Source organism: Zea mays, chromosome 1 (assembly GCF_902167145.1).
Source record: "Zea mays cultivar B73 chromosome 1, Zm-B73-REFERENCE-NAM-5.0, whole genome shotgun sequence".
In the NCBI taxonomy this organism is placed as follows: Eukaryota; Viridiplantae; Streptophyta; class Magnoliopsida; order Poales; family Poaceae; genus Zea; species Zea mays.
In genome coordinates, this window is record NC_050096.1 from 229333004 (window position 1) to 229359384 (window position 26381).

General features: G+C 49.2%; 2 protein-coding genes and 1 long non-coding RNA gene across 4 annotated transcripts; 1 reads left to right on the plus strand and 2 right to left on the minus strand.

The window, feature by feature from the left end:
- Window positions 1-652: 652 nt before the first annotated feature.
- On the plus strand, window positions 653-2722 carry LOC103643370 (uncharacterized). Of its 2 annotated transcripts, none has more exons than XR_002266397.2 (3): window positions 653-1298; window positions 1984-2046; window positions 2128-2722. It is a non-coding gene; the product is annotated as an uncharacterized lncRNA (long non-coding RNA). The 2 variants fall into 2 exon arrangements; XR_002266398.2 differs by having other exon boundaries at window positions 657-2046; window positions 2128-2213; window positions 2361-2722.
- A 2216-nt stretch (window positions 2723-4938) lies between these two features.
- LOC100281112 (uncharacterized) lies at window positions 4939-7068 on the minus strand. The gene has a single exon (NM_001154031.2). It carries the CDS (start codon window positions 6706-6708, stop codon window positions 5113-5115), a length of 1596 nt encoding a protein of 531 aa, NP_001147503.2. The 5' UTR covers window positions 6709-7068; the 3' UTR covers window positions 4939-5112.
- A 950-nt stretch (window positions 7069-8018) lies between these two features.
- Window positions 8019-10726, minus strand: LOC100192620 (putative cytochrome P450 superfamily protein). Its single transcript, NM_001137835.1, has 2 exons — window positions 10584-10726; window positions 8019-9972 (listed from the first exon to the last, which is right to left on the minus strand). Exon 2 carries the CDS (start codon window positions 9965-9967, stop codon window positions 8609-8611), a length of 1359 nt encoding a protein of 452 aa, NP_001131307.1. The 5' UTR covers window positions 9968-9972; window positions 10584-10726; the 3' UTR covers window positions 8019-8608.
- Window positions 10727-26381: the final 15655 nt, after the last annotated feature.

A 26381-nucleotide genomic window follows, 5' to 3' on the forward strand; every position in this document is an offset into this window, starting at 1 on the left:
CTGTCCTGTGTGACCGGAGATCCCGAGATCCAGGCTCCAGGAAACGAAGCACTGTGAAACCAAGAACACAAAAGATAAAGAGTCTCATGAGCTGCTGTGCTCTGTCTGTATGGCAGGTTGAGCGATATGCTCTTAATGAAGTCAATGCTATAAGCAGGGAAATTGTCCTACAGAATTTCCTTAACGATTTCACCTATATGAGGTGACTGTGGGGTCGCAGTCCGAGAGAGAATGGGGTTTTCTCTCTAGTGAGCTCATGAATAGATATTAAAGGGCATGACCGTAACGCCCTGCCCCGTAAGAGAAGCAGATAATCTGCCTAGTACTATGTGCCTTTTGTGCGAAGATTCTCACACTAGGGTTTGTGGATCAAGGCGTAGTCCTCCGCTTACTCGTGCAGGGTTGGAGTACACTTGGATAGGCTTTGGTTCAAACCTAACAAGTACCTCTGCCGAAAAGTAGTATATAAACAGTATGAGAGCTCAATGACATTGATCAGAAAATAAGAGTGAAAATGGTGGGGATTGTTGTCCATTTAAATGATTTTCACTTTATTTAAAAAAAAAGATTATGGCCAGCCAGGCTGGGCCGCTACAAGGCCCAAAAGGCCGAGCAGCCCAACCCAGCCGGCTGGAAGAAAGGCTGGCCGAGCAGCCCTTTCAGGAGCACGTTTCCTAGGGCACGGTAATGCCATGCCGTGAGAGCAAGAGAGGAGGTAGGGAAAAGGAAGTTGGCTTTCCTGGCGGCGGCGCGCTGCAGCCTGGTCTTTCGGCCGTGCTGCAGCCTGGTCTTTCGGCGCTCGCGAATTCCTGGCCGTCAGCTGCGCAACCTCCTCTAGTTCGGCTCCATAACTATGGAGATTTGCTCCCTGCTCAGCAACTCGCCTAAAATCGCTAGCTCTCTGTTCCTATTCCTCCTCTCGGTTCCAGTCACGGTTTGGATCGATTCCTTCGATTCTTGGTGTTCTGGTGTTAATCCTGCTGGTGGAAGAAGGTGGAGGTGGCCCTGCTTGTGCGCAGCGCGGTTTTCCTGCGCTCCGTTGTCTCACCAGTGCACCTGTGTGGTGCTCTGTCTGTTCTGATTATTGTCCACCGTGGACTGGTGCCTGGGCTCCCTGTTGCGTGGTGTTCGTCTTCTCGGGCTGGTGTCGTGGACGTCTCCCTCGGCTCCGGCAGCGGCTCTAGTATCTCCGTCAACCTCCCGCCGTGCAGGCCCGGACGTGGGCGACGGAATTGGTTTTCTGGGACAGAACCTTGTGTTCGCTGAGCTGGTCTTCCCACGTAGACAATCTACGTGTTGTGAGTTATTCGTTGTCTTACTTTATTTACTGTTTAATTTTGTGCAATCTGCTAGTATCAAATACTTGGGTGTGATTGCACTGTTGTGGGCGGATTTATGTGTTCGATGATGATAGCGGTGTAGTGAGACAGCGTGACAGTCTGGGTTTTAGTGTATTATCATTTTCAGCATTGATATTATTTGTGCCTAATTAAATCTCTCTTTGTTGAGGCTGTTTACCTGTGTTAAATTCTGTTAATTTATTTAATACACAGCTCCTTACTATCAGTATTTATATTTGATTATTAGGCTTATTATATCTGATATAAAACCCTTATTTGGTAAGATAGGACTGTCACGTTAGTCGAGGATCTCTGATCACCTTTTAGCGTTGGAGGGCTGTTTATTACAGCAACCCGCTACTTTGAGAGCAATATTTTAAGATAAACGATCATGTTTATTTATTTAATCTGCCTTCTTCATGTGCAAGCCATGTTTAATTATAAAATGGACCTGAGAAGCTATTTTACATGTTTACATGTTCTAGAATTGCTACTGTTCATTGCTGCAATAATTACATATGGCATTTATCTGAGTTATATGCTTGTTTTATTCGGAATTAGAATATTTAATCTATTTAAATATGTAGAAAGCATGTCACTTATTTCTCTAAGCTTACAACATGAACTCTTTGCCAAAATGTAGCCTTAGTTTGATTCGTCCCTTTTGTTGGATCCATACTGACATTCAACCGTGCTCCAATGAGAAGTATGTCTTCGTCATCATTGAAGTTTTTTTTTCCTTTTTGCTTCTGGTTTTGCTTTGATGTTTGACTGCTAATCTTTATAGGTGGTGGCTGCTGCCACTCATATTGTGTATTGCAAGCGTCTGTGAAACTCTCGTCATATAAGGCTTGTTCCAGCAGACCGGTGAAAGTACAACCATCCCCTTCCTTCCATTGCTTCTAATGGTTGCTTCTGCATATGCATACAAAAAAATGCACACGTATTGGTATAAAGATTGCATCCATCAAATGAAAAATAAAACATAGCTTCAATTCATCAGTTCTACATACCCTGCAGTTCTCCCTACCCCGACAAAAACTACTCAATCATAGTAAATCGATGTATCTATGGGACCAATCTGGTGGAACGGCTGAATAATAAGAATCACAACCATGTTCTGTGGAGGATTCCTTACATCGATTTATCACATGAGGTCCTGACGCACCTGGTCACCCTGGCGGCGCGTCGGCAAGAACACTGGTCTTGACGCACGGAAGAGAAGGCCTGGTCTCCCTAACGGCGCGTGCGTCCCGGCTGCACGAACTGCTATATTTAGAAGTCTATTTAGAGAGCTTTTGAAGAAACGACTTTTTATTTAACTATTGGAGTTGCGCCCTATGGGACTAGATTGCATCAAGAAGATTCTGCAGCTTCAAGAATTGGAAGAAAATCCATGCATATATACCTAGAGATGGTCAAACGGGTCGCCCGGCCCGGCCCGGGCACAGTGAAGCCCGCACCGTGTCCGGCCCGTTTTGGGTCCAGCCCGTCAGACACGGTTAGAAAACCGGGCCAGGCCGTCTAAGCACGCGGGCTCAATTTCCTGTTCGAGCCCGGTCCGCAGCGGGCCTAAACGGGCCAGGTAGCACGAAAAAAGCGGACTGAAAAGCAAGCTAAGCGGGCCAGTAAACACGTTTTAGTGTAAAAAAAGCGAGTTTAACGGGCTTAGAGGTAAACAGACGGTGTCGGGCTAGCCCACTGTGCCTAGTTTCCTGTCCGAGCCTGACTCGCTTATTCGTGTCGGACCGGCTCGAGCCTACATAGAACCGGGTCGTGTCGGGCTCGGACCGGACCTAAACAGCGGGCTTTATGCCGGGCTCACGGGCCTCGTGCTTATTGGTCATCTATATATATACCACTTCAATCCATGCATATTTTTTCACTTAAACTCAAAGAGTAAACTTTGGAGTATCCTTTTAGGATCGACGAAATAAATGATATTTTTCTATTTTTGCCGCATGTTCTCCTTTGAATCAAACTTTTCCTTTTTGCCATAATATGTCGTTCCTATTATTAACAGTTATATGGCTCTAATCCTAGAGAGAAAAATAAATAGAAAATCATTTTACACAAAACTACTGCAGAACACACGAATTAAGAGGATACATGGGCGAGTACCTCAACTTTCTTATCCTAGCTCCGGTGATATGCGGATGAACCATACTCCGTATTTTTTTCATCGGTGCTCTACGTTACATTACATACATATATGGTGTTCCTATTATTATCAATTATATGGTTCTAATCCTAGATAAAAAAATATAAAAAAACAAGTTTATTCTAAACCAGTGCAAAACACGTGGATTACGGAGATAAATGTCACATCTCAACTTATTCAAGCTCCGGAGATATTCAGATGAACAAATACTTCCTATTCTTTTCTTCGCTTGGTGCTCTACGTTGCACATGGTTCTGAGCCCAGGCCCCCTACATCTAAGGAGCCCGGCAATATAAGAATCAAAGCAACCGTTGTTTATATTAACTGTATTCTCGAATATTTGTTATCCACTAGTTTATTTTAAAATTAAAACAAGATAAATAAAAAAAACAGGAGTATTTTGCAAGTGAAGGTGGGTACTGTGATGTTAAGCCGGTTTACTGCTACAGGAGCTAGAACAAGGACTATGAGAAGCATGGTTAACCAAACTGGATCCTTAGCTAAAATCGGTCGGGACTGATATCCGATTAATCGTGATAAATAGATAGAAACCGGTAGAAACCGTTTGAATTCAAAATCGATCCAGTTTTGAATTCAAACGGCTCGAAACTGATATCGGTCACCAATTTGACAAACTGTCGGCCGTACGTGAGAAACTGAACCTCGTGTTTTTGGCAAAAAAAAAGCATATTTAGGTCACAAAATTTAAACAAAAAATGGCCTAAATGTTAGCACAAGTCCAATAAAAACATTGTTCAAAATGCATTGCATGATACAGTTTCATGGTTCAAATATATTATATATCACAGTTTTATAGTTCATAAATATCATCGAAGATACAATACACCATCCGGTGAAGACCATTCCCACGGGTGTGCATTCCACTGGTTTTGTGTTGTATTACACTCCTCTGATAAGAGTAACATAATACCTTGCTCATGCATCTATTACGCATTGTACTTCGCCCAAGTCTATCTAGTCCACATATAAGTGTACTACACGAGTCCATCAACATTTGGTAGTACTCAGGCTCCTCCCATTGATACACCCAGCTCATTGATTGTCGAATCACTTCAGCGACCGAATAATTCACATATAGAAGAAGGGATAAAGATAACCATGATGCTACCAAAAATTAGAACATTCCTAGCTACCAATAATATGATTTATCAGTACAAGTATTGTTAACCGATATTGCAAGTATCATTAGTAATTTGAAAAGATTTCTAGTAAAAAGGGGTAAAATCTTTCATACTCTACCTTCTACCTAGCCGCCAACTAATCGGTCCTACACATCGATTTATCAACTTTAGGGAGCAATTAATCAGCAATCCTAACCTATATATCAGTTTTTCTCTTTTTTTCGAAGTCTTCATAATTTTAAGTTTGAAATCCGTTGTGTATTTTGAAATTTGGTTTCAGTAGCAAGTCTTCAAATAATCCATAGTACAAAAATTGACATTAAAAGTTTTCAAATTACCGGCCGACGCCAATTACCGGTTAGCCGAATTTATCAAGCGGTTTGGTGACCCTTGATGAGAGAAGAGCCAAGAGCCAGAAGGATGTTTTTTTGGCCTTCTACAGACGCGGTGATGGGCCATTAATCGGCATTCATACACAAGTTGTTCTGCGCACCAGCTGCGCGCGGAGCGGTTTCTTCATGACGGTGGTGAACTCGCGCGTCTCAGACAAATCCACCTCGTCGCCGGGCACCTCTTTCCATTCGAATTCCCTGACCAAGTTGGCGACGAAGTACTCCAAGTGAAGCATGGCGATGCCGAGCCCGGCGCAAATCCGCCGCCCGGCGCCGAAGGGCATCATCTTGATCTCTCTGCTGCCAGTCACGTCGACGCCCTCACCGTCGCCGCCTGACAGGAACCGCTCCGGCACGAACTCCATGGGCCTGTCCCACTCCCGCTCGTCCCAGCCCATCTCCGCCACCGTGAAGTTCACCGTCGCGCCCTTGGGGATCAGGTACCCGCCCACCTCCGTATCCTCCGCCGCCTTGTGCGACAGCACGAAATGCGCAGGGGGGTGCCGGCGCAGTCCCTCGAGCACGACGGCCTTGAGGTACGGCATCCTGTGCGTGTCCTCCTCGCCGACCTCCGGTTGGTCGTCGCTGCACGTTGCCCTGATCTCGCTGTAGAGCTTCTCCTGCGCGTCCGGGTTCTTCACCAGCTCGGCCATGATCCACTGCAGCGCGGTGGACGTCGTGTCGGTGCCTGCGGTGAGGAATTCGGAGCAGAGGTTGGACACCTCGTCGTCAGTGAGCGCGCGGTCCCCCTCCTCGGGAAGCCTGATGTCGAGCAGCGTGTCCACGTACGAGTGCTCGAACGTCGTCGTCTCCTCTCCTGGCGCCACCGCGGCCGCGGCACCGCCTTGGTTCTTGACCCGCTGCTTGAGCACTCGGCGCGCATGGATCAATGGCACGAAGAGCTCCTTCTGCCGCTGTCGAGCGGTAAGCCCCTCCTGGAGGCGGCCGCGCAAGAGGATCCTAGCCAGTGCCGGCCAGAACGCGAGCAGGCTCGTGTTCTTGGCCACGAACATGAGCCAGCCGTACTGCGCGGACGCGATGGCGCGCACCGCGGGCTCGTCCAGCCGCTCGCCGAAGCACATGAGCACGAGGAGGCAGAACATGGCGTACCGGAACGCCTCCATCGCGGGGGGCGGCGCCTGGGCCCTCGCCTGCGCCTCCTCGGCCTCCCGCCCGAGCTTCTCAGCGAGCACGCGGCGCACCCACGCGCGCGCCGGCGCGAACAGCTTCACCCGCGACGGGTGCAGCGTCTCGGAGACGAGGTTGCGGCGCAGGAGGCGCCACACGGGCCCGTAGCTGGACCGCGAGATGGTGTTGCCGCTCTCCCCCAGGAGCGCGCGCGTGACCGCGGGGCGGTCGGCGAGCGCGGCCCCGCTCTCGACCAGGGCCGCGTGCGCGACGCGGCGGTCAGCGATGAAGACCGACAGGCTCGGCCCTGCCCGCAGGGACACGACGGGGCCGTAACGCGCGACGAGGCGCCGGAGCAGCGCCTCCACGTCGGACGAGTAGCGCCTCAGCAACAGCAGGTTGCCGAGGAACGGCAGACCCGGTGGGCCCGGCGGGAGCCGGGCGCCGTTCTTGCCCTTGCGGGGCCCGTGCCGCTTCCCGAGCAGGATGGCGGCGAGAGGCAGGAGGAGGAGGGCGGCGAGGAGTAGGAGTTGCGTAGCAGCCATGGCCAAATCTTCTTGCTCTGCTTTGCCTCGTCGTCGTCGGTCACCTGTGGTCTATACCGAGCTGGAGAGCAAGGAAACCTCACTCTCTCTCAGTACCTATCGACGTCATGGCTGATGGAAATAGATTCTTTTGGCATCTTTTTCTTGAACGGGTAGAGGAGATGACACCGGCATGATTGAAATCTGCGCCAAAACAAGATAGCGTTGTTTACTTAATGCATGGCGTGAACAATGAGCCCATTTCAAAAAAGAAAAAACAAGCAGTCCAATGCATAGAACACGGATCAGATATTCAGATCGTCGTGTGACCACCGGAGAATATTTTGGGTGGAGATGAAAGGGATCTTTGACAGAGCGGAGATATCTAAACTTTCATCAGGCAAGTGGTATAGAGCATGGTAATCAGATTTCGCAGCAACCACGAGTACAACTGTACTCTCACTGTACAAGGGTCTACTAGAGGCAGTTCGATTCCTGCAAAAATCGTATGCATTCCTCCTTGTTGCAAACAGCGGCTACAATGAAAAAGAAAGATAGCGATGATCACTCCGTCGATACTTCAGATTCAGATTAAAAGTAGCGTACTGAAAACGATTGTCCTATCACATTATTTTTTCCCCAGCCAATAGCAGTCTTTGAAGACTAATCCAGGGCTACTAAAAAATTATGGAGTTGTCTTCACGTGGACGTCACTAGCGATTGTGGAAGACTTTAGGCTCCATGTCTGAAACTCTGAATGCAGATTTGCAAGAACGGAACGAAACTATCCAGGTCCTGGAATAAGATTTCCAAGACCACTGGAACAAGAATTCCTAGACCATAGGAACAAACCCAACACATCATTTCGGTGGAACTAAAGCGGTAAGATGATCTACAAGTACAAAGCAAACTGGGCAATATCAATGCAGGTATCTATAAGGCGGGGGAGCCCGGGATGAACATTTTGCTTGCGCTTTAAACTCAAACAGACCCGTACGAGTCATGAGTATGAGCATACAACAAACAGTTAATTGTACTCAGGCCATTGTACATTGCACCAACCAACCAGTTACCAGTTCCAAAAAAAAATGCAAAAATATCAACCATCTAATACCCAAGCCCACAACACACTAATGGTTTGGTACAATATCAAAGAGGAAGAGCATGAGCGAGAGAAACTGGGCGGTCAAACTCCTCCCACAGAACAAAACCAGTACATCATATTCGTGGACATAGGAGTAAAAACAAGACGGCAACATCATGTACAAGTACAAAGAAAGTTGTACATACCAGTTTAAGTTATCCAACAGAGAGACAAGGACCAACATTTTGCTGTCTGCAACTCATTTTCATCTCCATTACCAGCACACACGAGCATACATACAGTTACTCTACTCTAGAGTCTAGAGGTTATACATTCCACCGACACCAACTCGCGAACATTCCAGTCCCTACTCACAAAAAGGGTATGTAGTTCCTACTTATACCAACAGCACTCTAGGTCGAACTTATGATGCCAACATGATGTACAAATACATTGAAATTTGTACATTACCAGTTTAGGTTATCCAACAGACAAACAGGGATCAACATTTGCAACTCATTTTCACCTCCGTTACCAGGACACATGAGCATACATACAGTTGCTCAACTCTAGATGGTGTACATTCCACCCGACACCAACTTAACAGCACTATTTACTCAACAGAACACTAGTTCATACTTAACCAAAAAGGGAAGCTATATAAGCGTTTGCACAGCACAGCTAGAGGCACATATCATGCACAATGCTTCTGAGATCTGGCCCCGGCTTAGTGTTGGTGGAGCTGAGCAGGGGCCAGAAGTCAGAAGCACCACACATCACGATGGGCCGCTGAGCTGTCTATACACGCATTACATGGCACAAACATGAGATGGCATATTAAGACCTGACCTCTGCAGCAACCTTGCCGCCGTTTGAAAACCTGAGATTACAAAGTAGTGCATCACGCCCTGTAAGCACAATATGGAAGAAGTTATCCACCCGCTTCGACAGCGAGTCCAACCCCAACTGGAGCCTTTCAGCGCTTTTCGACATCTGGGAGATGCAGTTCAGCAGTTCCTCTCTCCTTTCCAAGCAACTGATATCAGTGACAACACCAGTGTCCTGCTTTGTGTTATCATCTTGGTGTCCTCTGTCAATTATTTTCTCAGGCGCCATCACTTCCCTTGTATGGCCAATGGTCTCGGTATCCTCCTTGATATCAGCTGTACCAATTCCTCCTTCTGTAGTAATACTTTGCAGCATGATCACTTCATGCTGACAGCTACTATCATCAGCCAACTTGAGATTATCCACATGGCCTCTTCCCTGGGCTGTAGTATCTGTCAGGACCACTTCCTTTGAACGGCTAAATGAATGAGCCAGGCTGGCATTCTCCTCTTCAAGCTGAGCAGTGCAAGTCAATGTATGCAGCTGTCTAGCACATACATCAACATCCTCCAGCTCTTTTAACGCTGCAACACTACCTCTGGACAGTTGCCTGCTAAGTTCACCGCTTATGGCCTTCTGAAGATCAATGAAGGCCGTAGACCAACCAAATTTCTCAGGGACATCAAAGTCAACCAGTGGCTTGAAGGTACCCGACAGTACAGCTACAAGTACACTGCAGATTAAGACGGTAACAGCCTCGATTCCATACAATGCTCGCATGAGCACTTTCCCTTTAGCAGAATGCCTAACCTTCATCAGGCAAAGGTTTCCAGAAAGCTCCTGTAGCGCTGCCAAGCAACTATCAAGCCTCGGAGACCTTTCACTTGCTCGCTCTATCCATTCCTTAAGCGACACCTCAGCTCTCCTGATCTGCTCCTGGGATGGCATGTCGCTCCCAGAGTCCAACACATTCAGGAGATATCGCACAAGCAGCTGCCCTTGATCCAACCGAGAGAGCTCCGAGCTCAGGGCAATGCAGATGTCCAGCAGCTTCACACTGCTGTTCAGGTAAATGTCCACCCACTTCTCATCCCAGTCTGATAAGGGCAACTCAAGCTCAGTAATCAGGGTGGCTATATTGGTGTGCAGCTCTGATAAGCACTCCACTGCGAGCTTCATCCATGATAGTGTGAACACCTCTGAGGTGGCCTCTGGCTTGACCTTCCTCAAGCTCGAGGCCAGGCCATCCTCATACGAAGTGAGCAGCTCAGTGAGCTTCGGTGACAGGCGGGCTCCTCTTGGGAGAATCATCCTGAAGGGATTCCCCATGGGAAAGAAGGACCTGTGACCGTCATGCGGACGACTCATCTCCTCTGCAATCAAAGCAAGGCCTCAGAATAGGAATTCACTGTCACAAGCACAACCAGATACATGGAAATCCTTATACTAGGAAATAACGTGAGTGTTATTTGGTATTGACAATAGACACTACACGTGATGGTAATAGGCTAATAGCACTCCGCAGAAAGCACACTGCCCACGCTTCCTATCTTTTCGGGAAGAATATTTCTCGATTCAATTCAGCGACAAGGCTTCACCCAAAAGCTACAACCCCAGAGTCATGCTCCCAGCGCACTGGACCGCACTACATCATCAAGCGCGGTACTCCTGGAAGTTGGTTACTACAGTGTTCCTGACGCACCGCGTCCGCGCTCATACCCTAAACGCACTAGACTAGCAAAAATTGGGGAATATCAGAAACGCCGCCTACAGCACATGACGATAGACACCATCAGAACCGCAGACTCCATAGGCGCAGAAATCGAACAAACTAGAAGCTACTGCGAACATACTGCCCACAGGCCACAGATTTCCCCCAAGGCCTCGACTTGACACCAGAAAATTGGTGAAAATCGACCCCAAGATCCCAGCAATCATCGGATCAAGAGTTAAATCGACAGCATGAGCGAAGGGATCACCATACCTCGATTCGGGGACGCGCGCGGACTCGAGTCGAGGTTGATGAAGAGGGGATTTGCGTGGCTGTGTGCGCTTGAAGGCTGAAGCCTTCTCCTTTCGGTGAGGGTGCGAGGGTGGATGGGGAAAGAAGAGGAAAAGCTATTAATGTGAACGGTGGAAAGTTCGAGACGGCTGTTGGGAGGAGATATTGAATTATTGATGGGGTTGGGTTGGGTTGGGTTGGGTTGGGCTTGGGCCCCGGTGGTACCGTGGTAGCAATCCGTTGGCCTTCGATTTATTCGCCGCGGGGCCACTGCTCAGTGCCCACTAGGATCGCCTTCTCGAAAACAAAACCAAAAAAAAACGAAGTTGGGCGGCGGCTGCCGGCTGGCCCTGGCCGGCTAGTTACCGTTTGGTCGGCGGTTGAGCGCGCTGCGGCGAGCAAGACATCTGGGTGACGTGTCCCCGCTTAATTTTTAATTTAAGGAGAGACCGGCATGTGTGTAGCTTAAAATTTAAGCCATTTTGTTTTCTTACTTACAACGAATGATTTAGTTCGATGGTTATTGACGTAGGACATATTCTGTTCTGCCCGAGTGGTATTGGATAGGTTCATGACACGATTTTCAACCTTCAATAACCATCAAATCAGTTGAGTCTCACTTTATCGGCGTTGATCTGGTCATGAATCACTAGGATTTGTTTCGCTCGGCGGTCTCTCTACGGTGGAGTGGACTGTCAGCGGCCTAGTGTCGAACGGTCCGCAACAAGACATCTCCAGACAACAAGGTGAAAAAGGCTATATTACTGGCTAGTCCTAGGGCAGAAAGTAAAGGAACAGAAGATATATTGATTGTTGATACTAAATTCATTAGATTAAGTACTAATAATGCTTGCATAAGTTGTAGGGAAACTACCCAAGATAGCCAAAAAGATTTGGAGTTTGGCTCAAAAGAGCCCAACTTACACTGATCTAGGTTGCACCGGACCGATTCAGTGGTGCATCGATCTAGGTCCGTGTGATCCAGTCATACTGCTCGATTTCAGGAATTTTAGTTATAAAATTCACCGGACCGATCCGGTGTGTATCAGCTGTGATAAGTTGTGATAAAGGACCGTTTGGGTTTGGTCCGTTGGGCACCCGAGTACCTCAGTCCCACTTTCTGGCGTTGGGTCGCTGGTTACGTTTGGATTCGGCTGAAGTTTTCCTTTTCACTAGTTGGGCTTGGGCCACGCCAAATCCTTTTCCAGACGACGGTGGTGGAGATGGTTTTTACGCCGAGCAGGCCTGTCCATCACCAGATAGGTAGCCTGGCCCGTGGAAAAAAAAACCCTAGCCACCGGTGAAGCCCCACCGTATAGAAATCAGATCTGGCACCGCATGTCGGTAGTACGTACGGCGTTATACGACGACGCATTTGTTTGGTTCGATGGTGAGATGGTCCATCACTATTATATATCTTCAGACCTTTCTCAAAGAAAAAGGAAATCTGGTCTCATGCGTTGGTTGCCAGGTGTACAACAAGTATTTCACAGTCAGCCTATATCCCCCCTGCTTCTGCTTGTGGCTGGCGTGGCCTCTGAACTTGATACAGCTTGACCACCACAACGCACACTCCACAAGGCCACTGTGTGCCCACCGTCCGGCCGCAAGGATCACCACAAGGAAGAAGAGAACAGTGTCCGACGACTAGCGCCCGGCCCGCACGGCACTCGCTGGCTTTCAAATCTGCATCATTCCCCGTTGGCCCCGTTCGATCGCCGACCGGTAACAATCTCGTGGGCGGCTCGCATCAAATCACCACCGCCTGACCGGCGATCGCGAATCCGAGCGAGTGATCGAAGATCCACGATCACGGTAGACCCGGGCTAATTTACGCTCCAGCTCCCCGTCCGGCACGGGCACGCGGCTAGACTCTACCCGCCGTCACGTCGCCCGGCCGGCGGGCCGCGGGCGCCGCGCGTGCGTACAAACACGGCAGACTGCTATGCGACAAATGACCCTGACGCTTGCCGCCTTGCCTACTAGCTAGCTAGGCGAGGGGCAGGTCCCCCGTCGTTTCATGACCGCGCGCATCTCGCCCTGTTCGATCACGCCAGCCGGCGGACTACGGCGCTTGTAAGCGGCGGCGATCTGATCATCGTCGATCTTACTCTTACCCGCGCCGAGCTAGGCTTCCACGCTGAAGTTTACGCACAGTCGATGGTGTGCGCGGCAAAGCGATAAAATGGTCATCAACTTCACCACGCCCTGGCAATATGGCATACATAGAAGGCTACTGTATTCGTCGACGGCAATGGCACGCTCCAATGGCAAAATGGCGTAGAACTGTACAAGGCTGTGCTGCCGCGCGTGCGTCAACTTCTTCATCACCCTGGCGCTGGTAGTGCACAGCAGCAGTCTTGTCGCTGGAGCCGTGCAGTACTCTCCTCGGTCCACTGTCTCCCACTACCACCGCCCCCGGCGATGATATCCGCCGGCCCCATGCCAAGGAGAGCGAAAAGCCCCGGCGACCAATCGCGAGCGGAAAGGAAATCCAGAGGCCAGCGTCGCTCCGAAGAAGTCCAAAGTCCAAACCCGGGGACGGCCGCTTTGCGCTGTCGCGTACTCGTGCTTCGTTTCGGTGTCCCAGTTGCGACAGTGCACATGTCCAGCCGAGCAAGCTAAGACTGCTCTATGCTGCTCGATCGGCTGGACGATGATCCATCATCCATGCCTCTTTACACCTCTTTCGATCGACTCCTCATGGCCCACGACGGCACGCACGGGAACAGCTAGCTGGTACCTTACTATTTCAGGCTCCAAGAAATGCCGCCGCCGCCGTGCGTGCGTCTGCGTCTCTCGCTCCAGGTCCAGGGCTTGTCCGCGCACACTGCACACTGCACCTCTCTCCCGACTAGCCTAGGCTGTCCCACAACAGGCGGTGCGGTGCGGTGCGGTGCGCCGTGTGCTGTCCTGATCAATGAATCTTCTCGTCAGCAAACCCAAAGGCGTCCGAATGAGTGGATCGATGTGGTGGTCATGTGGATCAGAACGACTTCTCACCAATGCAACCCTTTCTGCCTAAGGTCTTGTTCGTTTCTGTCGGATTGCACCCGAAATCGTTCCAGCTAATCAAAGTTTATATAAATTAGAGAAGCAATCCGATCATGAATCGTTCCGACCCACCAATTCGACACAAACGAACAAGGCCTAACCTGGTTACAAATTAGCACCTAATCGCAACATAAGTGTCTTAAAAACCAAGCAATTAAGTCGTTGCAGCACCGATCCATCACTGACAGCGATGGCCATTCGAGCTCTGCACCACATTCCATGCGCTTCACGGTGGCGGCCGCCCCCCCCTGGTGGCACTGGCGCGCCAGGAGTACAACAACATCTCTCTCATGCCCTGTCCCTGGCCGCTGCGACGAGCAAGCATCTAGCCCCTACCCCTGCCCCTGCCCCTGCCCAGGCCCCGGCGCCCACGACGAGAGCACAAATTCTCACGTCCTTTTCGCTTTTGTCTTCCCCGGCCACGGGCATCATTGTCATTGGCCAGCGGAAGAAGAATTAATGCCGACGAAGATTGCCGCCCGGACGCTATGGCTGCTCCCCTTTGTTATCGGCGACGTTCGGGTGGCTGGCATCGGCCCGCCATTTCGCCGTCGCCGGCACGCTCTCGCTTTTCGTCAGCCGGCCTGCTAGATCCGTCGCCATCGCCCATCGGACACACGACGAGTGGCAATGAAGGGCAAAGCAAACTCAGCTCTTTTCATAATGGCCTCGGTTCTTATTGACCTGGTACGTACGTAGGTGCTAGCTGTGTTAGTGCAACGAAGAACCGACCGCAACACATGTCAAGGATTGTCCGTCCTGATCTAATGCGGCCTCGTTGTGACTGAGAATGAGTGGAACCAGATATGTCTCGGTTGCGTGTTATATAGGCACCCAAACAGTTTCCGGTGTGGCTCATACATCAACCAAGAATTACAACAGGTAAACACGAGAAAAACCCAAACTACCTTAGGAAACAACGACCTGCTACCTATCGTCTCTTAACTTCAGCCATTATGGTCGCCTAACTAGATTAGGGTCGATGGAATAAGTCCTTTGTGGCCTCTTGTGGAAAACTACAGCCAGCATCTTAGTAATTGCTGCAGTCTTTGTGTTGAGTATAATAGAGTATAACATCTCTTTAGAGGACATTATCTCAGTTTGGTCTCTATATGACATCATCTTTGTGGACTTTGTAGAACAACATATTTGTATGTCAGGGCAGTATAGCATTTATGAGACAACATCTCTAGGAGCATCTTAGCATATGATCGGCGGGCCCTTAGGCTATAAATATATAACTCCAATCCTTAGATGGGTATGTCATTGTCTGTTGTGTGAGAAATAAACCAACTCATAGTGTCACTCTCTCGATGAGAGTAAGAGTCCCGCTATTTACAACTGGTATCGGAGCCAAGTTATCCAGTAGCCTAAACATCTCTTGCGCATCTCTTTTACGCGCCTCTCTTTGTACTCAGTCGGCAGCAAGAGCACTGACTCTTCCTACTCATATCTCCTCTCCTATTCAGACGAGCATCCTTTCATCTAAGACAACCTATCATTCTCATCATCGAAAGATGACGATTCAATCAAATCATTTATTACATACTGGATGAATTCGTCATCTAACTCCAGACCGTAGAGGCGGAACCGTACATCAATATCGAAACTCGACAGCACCGTCCACCGAATGTTTACCACCGTAGTGCGGCAATCTTTAGGTTGCAGGCGTCACCCTGCCAATATGATCGTTCTGACATGCAAAAAAAACTAAGTACGTTTAATTTACCGAGTCTGTAGGTACCCAAGCCTTCTTGGAAGCTATCTATTTTAAAGATTCCTTTCTAAACTCTAGCTAGTATTTATATATAAGCTGTTGGAGTTGTTCAAAGGGTTTTTTTAAGCGGTATTTTTTAGAGTTTTTTTCATGAAAAGTTGTTATTGAACCTTGTTGTCCTAAAAAGTTAATGATAGTTTTTTTTATAATGCTATTAGCTTTCTAAAATCATGAAACTGTAGAAAACCTATAAAACCCGGTATTTGTAATTTCCCATGTAAAACCAATTTTTATGAGTTTTTCGAAAGCTAAACCCTAAAACAGTTTGTTTTTTTTTTTTAACTGTGACTTTTCACGCTAAACTGCCGAAGCAGACAAGGTGGCGCGACAGATTGGACAACTAGGCCTTGGTTGATGGCCTGAAACTCTGAAAGCAAGATTTCACAGTGTCGCATCGCATCTCGCCATTATCGGTTCTGGGGTGGCCTCGTCCAGTCTATGATCGCCACGGCACAGAGAGGCTACGTCTACGTGTAGGTATCCGTGTCCGTTTCCAAGGCCTCCCGCCCACCTATCCCCTCGCGCTGACAACGGGGGGAAAAGGCCGCGCCTTTTCGCTGCTCAAAACACAGCGCCAGCCAGCGCGGGGTGGGGGCAACGCCAACGCTTTCCGTGCTCGATCGCTCTCGCTTGGCATCTGGAGTGCTGATCGCTGGCGCATCATTTCACTCATTCCCCTCGCCAAGCCACACACTCGGCGTCGGAGAGGCCTGGGGCTGGGGCTTGGCCGCCTGGGGGGAGTCGTCATGCATGAGTGATGGAGTGGCCAGTGGCTACAGGAGGGCTGAACAGTGAAATGAAAACCTACCGTACCGACGAGGTAAAGCGCGGAGCCTGAGCCTCGAGGTCCTCCGCTCCTTTTCGGCGTGAGACACTGAGACTGGATGGATGGTCGAGAACAAAAGGCCTGCTGGGCAGCATCAGCATCAGCTGCTGCAGGAACAGATTGGATTGGACAGAGGATGAGTGGCGTCCACCCCATGCTACAGTGCTGCAGTACAGGACTGCAGGTGGCAAAAGCGGGAAAGCTGTCGTATTTAGTTGTAGACGAACGCACGTAAGGTACGATACGTGGTAGAGTAGTAGCTGAGCTTTTGCTCACCGTCACGGCGAACACCGAACACATCCGTCGTCAGACTCAGAGCTCGCATGAGGCAAGAATCTGTCCACCCGTCCTCTTCAGCAACCAGTGGCACCTGAGCGTGCGTCAGTCACCAGGGTCAGTCACTTGCAACGTGGGCGACCCTGTTGCTGCCTACCGTCTCAGAGCAAAGCGGCAGAGCGGGGGCCGTAGCTACTGACTCGAGGCTGCTCAAGGAAAGGAAAGGCATCACCGACCCAAAGCGCCACCATTGGTTCACGCTAGCAGCAGGTGTGCAGGCCTGTGCACCCTCTTATTGGCCTCGCTCGCCGCTGTGAAACGCCGACCAGGAGGAAGAAGAAGAAGAGCGGCGGATTTAGTGGCACGGCCATCATGGATGCCTCTGCATCTCTGATTAGACGGAACCAAATCATACTACCTAGTATCGCGCGCATTCCATGCACGGTCTCTCAGCTCGGGTGGCATAGGATGCGGCAGTTTAGTGGCGTTTAAGGGGGGCGCCGCGGAAAGCACTTCTTTTTATTTCTGATCAGATGCCTAGGCTCGGTTCGCTGAACTACCCGGCGGTGTCCGGTTCCTCGGCACGGACGCATCAGTGGGGCAAACTGTTGCGCCACGCTGTGCGCACGATCTCTTTACTAATTTTAATCGCGGCGTTAGCAGCTAACCTAGGTTTGTGTCAGTTGTGGCGAATCAGGTCGGCCGCCGCTTTACAAATCACGACGCGTCCAGCGACCTTTCTCTGGCAGGCCGGGGTTTGGACCGGGCGAATGATTGGTGCTGGCACGGAGGCACCGGGTCAGAACTCAGAAGTGGCGTTTGGTTTCGGACCCAGACAGATGGGCGCATAGCCACTGATCGAACTCGACGAACTGCTCCCTGCGCGGCTTTGCCAAAGCCAGAAGAAGCATGCGCCTCCCGTTGCCAGCACCGGCGCTCGTCAGCCATGAATGCAGGTTTCCATCGGCGCGGCGGGGCCTGATCCAATTCACAGCGTTGTCAGTGGAGGACACAGAGCCCTGACTTCACAGGCATCAGAGCATGAGCAGCAAGCTCAGAGAGTCGGAGAGGTCAGAGCGTAGCATCTGTAGCAACAACGAAGCTCCAGCTCCTCCGAACATCTCGCGAACAACCGGTCGCCGACGACACGCGGGCCCTAACGATGCCCTGAGGGTCTTCTACACGCTGCTCTGGTTTTGTGTACTCTGGTCAGGTGTATGCTATTGCTGATTGATCGACAGCCTGACACACTAATTTTTTTCCCCCAGTGGTAAGTACTTTGTTATATAGAACGCACCCCGATGTTCAGAATCTTCGGATCGGCTTGTTTCCCAGTTCCTACCTTCCATGCCACGAGATGAGATCATCGACTACTATTTCCCTCCCTGCAGAAAAAAAAATATATATATCACATGCATCTTCTTCCATTATTGCACATGACATGAGCCCGGTATATATATGCGCTAACGAAACGGCTTCTTCGGAAATTTTTCACCATCAGGATCGCAATGAGTGAGCCCGCAAGGTGAGGAATGGAGCTCCCGACCGTGCGGCTTCCCCCCTGTGAGTTGGTTCTGAGCTTGGTGCACCCTGCGCCGCTCCTTCCCTCCCTTCTTCGTCTTCTTCGCCCCCGCTGTCCTCGCTTCTCTCCCTCCCCCCCTTCACGCTTGGTCTTTTTCGTGCTGGGGGATGGATTTGTCTCGTTTGGACTTCCGGCCGGGGGTGCTTTTTGAAACGGATGTTAGGCGTCGGTTTTCCTATCCTGTTTGCCCCGGAAGCCCGCGCTCCCCATCGGCATTCTGGCTTGTTGTCTCGTTTGGAAGATGCATCTTCAGGCTTGATCCTGTCTCGGTTGGTCATATCCTTCAAGCTGCTTTTGGTGGTTCTGCCAGGGGATTCATGGTCCTCCCGCTTGCCGATCGGGTTTTCCGCTTCACGGTTTCCTCCAGGGATGTTGGGTTCCACATCTACAATTCCAGATGCATTGTTCGTTCTGAATTCAAAGCTTTCTTCAACTTGTGGAACTCGGGTGGACCAAACTGGAACTATGAACTCAAATTATTCCTTCAGGAGGAGAATGCCAACTGGTGGTTTGTCTCGGGCAGGAAAAAAATCTCATTCGCTGATGTGGTTAGGCGCCCGCCATTGACTGGTGCGAATGCGGTCCCAGTTCGTCGACATCTTCGTTCTTCCTGTTCAGCTGGAAAATTGATTGCTCCGAGGACTTCTGTTTTCAATAGATTGGGTTTCCTTTTTGGAGCTCGGGGTCCGAGGTTTCCTGCCACCTCTTTGACCTCGGGGGCCTCGTCGCGTGATCTTCATCGTGGGATTGCTCCTCCGGCGGGTTTTCCCAGGCTTAACGGGTGCAGGACTGGACGCGGATGTCGGGGCTGTGATGATTGCTCCTTTTCAAATTCAAAGTCAATTTCAAATTCAACTGTTGGGCGGCCTTGGTCTCGTAGGTTGCAGTGGCGGACTATTCTGCGTAATGGGCCCCTCAGGCCTGGGCTTGGTCTTGGAAGGCTGGATTTGTCGGGCTCAGTTTCCTCAGCCTTTCTCTGCCTTTTTTGTAAAGCCAGGGGACATTTGGAATTGTTCTGCAAACGTAAAAAATCAGAATTTGGTTTCCCTCTCTCCTCGCTCCCTTCCTTCGAAAATAACTGCCCTTTGGAAGGGTCACCCCGTCTCTTGGACTTCGGGTCCTAGTTCCGCTCTTCCTCCCAGTCTCTGACGGGTGGGACTCCCCCTTCATTTGCCTTATTCGGTGAGTTCGCCGAGGCGGTTTTATTAAAAAATCCGAACAGGCGCCAGAAACGTCCTTGGAGCTCGCGTTGGGTGTCACTTCAACAAAACCCCAACCCGCTTCTTCGCCCTTGGCTCTCCGGCGATCGTCTGAGAATCTGTCAATGGCGTACCGGCGCGTGGACCCGGGGCCGTTCCTCCCTCCAGGGTTCAGCGCCGCGGTGGTCCAGCATCGTGGGATTATGGTCAGGTCAGTTTCGCAGCGTTTGCCGCCATTTCACGAGGACTGGGCGATTATAAATATTCATCCTTTACCGGAGCACGAGGTCTTGTTCCCTGCGGTTAGGGATGTGGTCAGGGAGTACCTTGTTGAGCATCATAGGGTTGGTGTCCGTGCCATTCAGTGCTCGCATTTGGGACAAGTGTTGGTGCAATTCCGTAGTGTGTTGGAGCGGGATAACTTGGTTCTGCTTGGTCCCCAGCAGTATTTGGACGCTACTTTCTCTGTGGTCCGTCACAATGATGCCTGGAACCACCGTGCCCTTCTCTTCAACCATGAATGTTGGCTTATGCTGCTGGGGTTTCCCTTGGATTATCGTTCTTTAGAGTATCTGCAGGCCGCCATTGGGTCGTTTGGGAGGTTGATTCTGTGGGAGGAGGATCGAAGTAATATCTCTAGAACCCTGCTCCGTGTTCGAGTCACTTCGCTGGAGGAGGTCCCCCAATTTATTGTTTTTTCGGAGGCCGAGGGCTTTGCTGGGGACTCCTGGACGGTGCAATGTGAAATTATCCAGCAGCTCATGCTTGGCGGTCAGGCTCAGGATGAGGACCCCATCCCTCCGGCCCCCGAGGATGGACATCAGCTCCCCTTGGCCTTCTTCGGGTTGGGTCAACCTTTGCCTCCGGCAGGGCTTGACTTAAACTTTCCTCCGGAGCCTGAGGGTGGAGTGTTGTCGGCTCAGCAGGATGACTTGGGCCATGGAGAGTGGGACCAGTGGATTGTGAATGAGCAGCCCATTCAGCAAGACCAACAACCCCCTTTGCCAGAGGAGCAACACATTCAGCAGGAAGAACTGCAACTCAGCAATCAGCACTCTGGCTTGTCATCTGATAGCTCCATTGGTGCTGGTCAGCTTGCACCCCCCACGAATGGTCATTTTGCGGTGAATGGTCATGCTCTGATTGGGAATGGAATGGACATCAATGCTGCCCCTTTCAATGGGCCTCAGGAGGTTGATGGACCGGCGCCTCAAGTGGATCAGGCCTAGGATTTGGAGGTTGTGCCCCCTCAGGCCCATGTTGATTTGCCTAACAATAATCACCATCAGAATTTGGAGATGAATTTCATGCTTCATCAGGATTGGCAGCCTGACCCCGTCTTTCAGATGATTGAGGAGAGAAATAGAGCTGTCCAGTTCTCTAGACTCTGGGCAAAATACTTTGCTCTGGCTGGATTGACTGATCACTCGGTGGACGTCCCTGAGAAGTGGGCACCCTTTTTTCTTTCGAATCTTCTTCAGCCGGAGTCTTTCAACTGGTCCAAGACTTTTCTTCTGTCAGATATCCCTTCAAAGTTGCAGGAGCAAGGAATGAATTCCATCCCTTTTGTGGTTCCTAAGGATTGTCCAGTTGTCCCCTCCCTGGAGGATGTCACCTCTGGGGTCTCCAAGGATTCTGTTGGTTATGGTGGGCCGACTCCAATCATTGTGGAGTCAGGACTCAGAAGAAGCAAACGATTGAAGGAATCACGTGCTGGGTTCAGGCATGGGGCATGTCCAAAAAGGAACTGCCTCATGTGCCAACATAACTTCGATGGCCCACCCTCGCTATCCTCCAAGGTACTGCGGAATCTGGGCACCAGGCTTTGTAACCTGTCTGAGGATGACCTGTCTGAGCAGAGGCTGAAGCAAAAAAAATCGTCTGTGGGACCTGTTGGGCCGCGGAGGGTTGACAGGAAGGACCTGGCAGATGAGAAAACTGATGATTCATCTGATGAGGATCAACAAGACAACCATTAGGCGGATGGTGGGGGATCTGGGCTTGTGTGTGGGCCCCATTAACTTTTGGATGTACTCGGTTTTACTTTTGGTTCTTGCAGGTCTTTTGGACTCTAGGCTGGCACCTGGGCGTGCCTGTTTTAATATTCTGTTAATTTGTGGGTTGTGGACTGACTTGGACTTTATCCACTGGTGTGGGTATGTCCCAAAAACTTCTGGTGTTCTCAATGAGTAATCCCAATTCTGTTAACTTCATGGAGTGGTCTGTGCTGAGCCACAATGTTAGAGGAATTAACTCTACCGCCAAGTGGAATGCGATTCGTTGTTCTATTCGAGATGCGGGTTGTGAGGTTGTTTGTTTGCAGGAAACAAAGAAGGAGTTCCTTGATTTGGCCTACCTTAAAAACTTTTGCCCTGCTCCTTTCGATTCTTTTGCTTTTGTTCCCTCGATGGGGAACTCGGGCGGATCTGTTATCATTTGGAAGAGCTCTAGGCTTACCGGAAATGTTATCTTTCAAAATAATTATGCCCAATCGATGGAATTCACTTCAAACTTGTCGGCTTGCTCCTGGATCATTACCAATGTTTATGCTCCTTGTACCCATCATGGGAAAATTGATTTCCTCAACTGGCTGCATAATATTTCTATGCCTCCTGACAAACTTTGGCTCCTCGTTGGTGATTTCAATTTAATCCGTCGGCCGGAGAACAGAAATAGAATTGGGGGGGATATTAACCTTATGCTGAAGTTCAATGAAGCGATAAGCAATTTAGACTTGATTGAAATCCCTCTTCACGGACTCACGTACACTTGGTCGAACAGACAGCAGGAACCACTGCTTCAGAGGCTTGATTGGTTTTTCATCTCGCAAGAATGGTCGACCGTCTTCCAGGACTCCTATGCTAAGACAATGCCGAGGGACATCTCCGATCATGTTCCTTGCTTGGTTTCCTTTAAGTCCAAAATTCCTAAACCTACGATTTTTCGGTTTGAGAATTTCTGGCTTGAATTGGATGGTTTCATGAACCTTTTTCAAACTACTTGGAATGGGATCCCTAGCATTCTCGACAAGGCCAAGAATCTGACTGCCAAGTTCAAATATGTTAGGAAGGTTCTGAAAGAATGGCAGAGATCGCTGCCAAAAATTGATATAACGGTGAAGAACATTAAGTTGCTTATTGAGCTTATTGACAACATGGAAGAGCACCGGGATCTTTCTGTAGAGGAATGGAATTTCAGGGAAATTCTGCAACAAAAGGTGGCTGATTTGCTCAATATTCAAAAAATTTATTGTAAGCAGCGTGCGGCTATTCGGTGGGTTACTGATGGAGACATCTGCTCTCGCTTCTTTCACGCCCATGCCACCATTAAGCACAGGAAAAATTCAATCCCTACTTTGACTGATGACAATGGGACCATGTTCTTTGAGCATGAGCATAAGTCTGATCTTCTCTGGGAGGCTTTCAAGTGCAGACTGGGGTCGTCCGACTTTTCAGATATCGGGTTTGACCTTTCAGAACTTTTAACTACCAATGAGCAATTACAGGGGTTAGATTATCCGTTTTCTAAGCTGGAAATTGATAGCATCATAAAACTCTTACCTTCAGATAAATCCCCGGGGCCAGATGGTTTTAATTCAAATTTCATCAAGAAGTGCTGGCATGTCATTGCCCCCGATTTCTATGATCTGTGTGATAAATTCTTCCATGAGCAGGTTTGCCTCAGAAGTATTAACGGATCATTCATTGTTTTGATTCCAAAGATAGAGAGTCCTATGAAGGTGGGGGATTATAGGCCAATTTCTCTTCTAAACAATAGTATGAAAATCTTAACGAAACTGTTGGCAAACCGTCTGCAACCGTTCATGCCCCGGTTAATTCACAAGAATCAGTATGGTTTCATCAAGGGGAGGTCCATTCAAGACTGCTTGGCCTGGGCCTTGGAATATATTCACCTTTGTCACTCCTCAAAAAAAGAGATCATTGTGCTCAAGCTAGATTTCGAGAAAGCCTTTGACATGGTTGAGCATGAGTTGATTATCCAGGTTCTGATCCACAAAGGTTTCAGCCCTAAGTGGATCAACTGGATTCGGAGCATCCTTCACTCTGGCACTTCCTCGGTGTTACTTAATGGAGTTCCTGGTAAGCCATTCCATTGCAGGAGAGGGGTTAGGCAGGGCGACCCTCTTTCACCCCTACTGTTTGTCCTGGCAGCCGACCTTCTTCAGAGCATCATCAATAAAGCTAGGATGCGGAATCTTCTCAAGCTACCTTTGCCGGATATTGGTGAACAGGATTCCCCGATTATTCAATATGCAGACGACACTCTTCTGATTTTGGAAGCATGCCCTAAGCAACTTTTTTTCCTCAAGGCAATCCTCAACTCTTTTGCCTCTTCTACTGGCCTGAAGGTTAACTACAACAAATCAAATATGTTCCCTATTAACGTGTCTCCGGATAAAATGGTGATCCTGTCCCGTACCTTCAATTGTCAGATTGGCGAGATGCCATTCACCTATCTTGGCTTGCCTTTGGGCCTAGTGAGACCTAGAAAGGAACACTATTTACCTCTTATTCAAAGGATTCAAAGGAGGCTGTCTTGCTCCTCAAACTTTTTGTCTCAGGCTGGGCGCTTGGAATTGGTAAATTCAGTCTTCTCAGCTCTACCAATGTTCTTCATGTGCACGCTCAAGATTCCTAAAACCATCATTAAGGAAATTGATATTTTCAGAAAGCACTGTCTGTGGAGAGGAAATGACATTAACTCCAAGAAGCCACCTTTGATTGCTTGGAATTCGGTCACTCAGAGGAAAGTGAATGGTGGGCTGGGAGTTCTTCGCTTGGAATCTCAGAACGAGGCTCTTCTAATTAAATTCTTGCATAATTTTTTCAACCATAGCGACTTACCTTGGGTGCATCTGATCTGGAACAATTACTATCTAACTCGAGGTCTCCCTGGCAATAGAAGTGTTGGTTCTTTTTGGTGGAAGAGCATTGTAAAGCTTCTGCCAAACTTCAAAGGACTGGCTATCCCCGTTATTGGCAATGGCAGATCAATTTTGTTCTGGGATGATCAGTGGAGTCAGGGCATCCCGAGGCATATTTTCCCAGAGCTTTTTTCCTTTGCCAAAAACTCAAAAATGACTATCAAAGAGGCCAAGGATCAAGAGCAGTTTCATGGTCTTTTTCATTTACCTATCTCTGATCAAGCGTTTGATCAATTTCTGGTGCTCAAGGGGTCCTGGGAGCAAATCGTTCTTAATGATGCTCACGACCGATGGAAGTACATTTGGGGGTCGGACAAATTCTCGTCCCATAAAGCTTATAGATCTTCCATGGGCCAGATGCAGACTCATCCTATCTACAGACTAGTTTGGAAAAGTAAATGTCAGCCTAAGCATAGAGTCTTCTACTAGCTGTGGCTCAAAAACAGGCTAAACACCAGAAATATGTTGAGAAGGAGAAACATGGAGCTGGATTCCTATTCTTGCGAAAACTGCCTTTGGCAAAGAGAGGAAACCCTTTACCATCTCTTCCTCAGATGCAACTTCGCGAAAGCCTGCTGGAACTCAATTGGCATTACCCCGCCCAGAATTTCCAATCCTGAAGAGGCATCAGTGAACCTCAAGCACCAGCTCAACGTTCCCTTCTCTATGGAGATCATTATTCTTATGACTTGGAGCATCTGGAAAAGCCGAAACGAGTGGCTGTTTTCAAACAAAGATCCCTCGGTGCTCCGCTGTACTCAGGAATTTAGTAGAGAATTACGACTGATCATTCATAGAGCGTGGGGGGAATTTGACACCTCAATCCCGAATTGGCTAAGTTTGTGGCAAACATAGGAATAGTTCTTTCTCTTTCTTTTTCTCTTCTTTTTATTGATTGTAAAAGTACCAGGTTCTAACCTTTTCTTTTCGCTTTCTAATATAATGCGCAGTAGTGGTTTCCCCCTCCTGATCCTTAAAAAAAACGGCTTCTTCGGTATAGAATAGTGAAATTAGCGATGAGCGTGTAGCGATTAGGCCCTGGACTGATATAGAATAGTGAGATTAGCGATGAGCCCATGCGGTCAAGAAAATAAGGCGTCAGCGAATTCAAACCTCCCCGGAATCTCTGTTCAAATTTTGATCTCCTGGCTCCTGCCACCTGCTTTCCAAAAAGAAAAAAATCTGATCCGAAATAGAGCGGGCTACAATACTCCGGGTAGCTGGCTTCTCCGTTGTTTATAGTGTATTATTGTTTTGTGATGAGCTTTGCTTAAACAAGCTACTTGGAAGCAGTCCTATAAGCTGAGACAATGTTCTTCCATTTCCGCGGCTATATCTTTTAGCTCGCATTATTCGAGAGCAGTTGGGGAGATGTGGCCTCAAGTGGCGGGATGCCATTGACCTCGATCCATCCCCCTCAACATGTGCGTCCGCAGCCTAGCTATATACACCATCTCGCCCTCCAGGCCCATCATCACCCCCAGCACCCACCCCACCTGCCCACTTCGTCTTCCTCCTCTCTGTCACCTCGCCACCCTTCTTCTTGCGTTCTCCATCGCATTGCATCTGTAGCACGCAGTTCTCCCTGGTCTTCTTCCGCACGCGTCTCTCCCCGTTCTGCCAGTCCTAGTTGAACCAGAGAGGCTGTTCTTGTGCGTGTGAGAGAGAGAGCTGGACACCGTCGCCCCACCCATTACGCCGTAGCCAAACCTGGAGAAAAACCTGTGAAGCATGTAACTCCAGTCCCTGTCCAAAATCCAAACCCAAGCCCCCCAAAAAAAATCACAAAAAAAAAAACACCTTCAAGATCGTTCTCCAAAAGCTAGCACCGGTAATCAGCGGCGAGGCGTAAGTCGGTAGGCTGGATACGCCCCCACTAATTCCTTAGCACAAAATCAACAAAAGCCTCCGGATCATGTAAGTTTCGCCACCATCATCTTTGCTCGCCGCCCAGCTAAAAAAACAAAAAAAAAATAAGAAACCCAGCAGCATGCATCGTCATTAGTAGCCATCAGTCGTAGCCTATCGATCGTCCTGGGAGCCATCCCAGCATTATCGTAGCATTACCTCAGCAAAAACCATCAAATCATGTAATTAGTGTGCTCCCGCGTCCTATTTCTG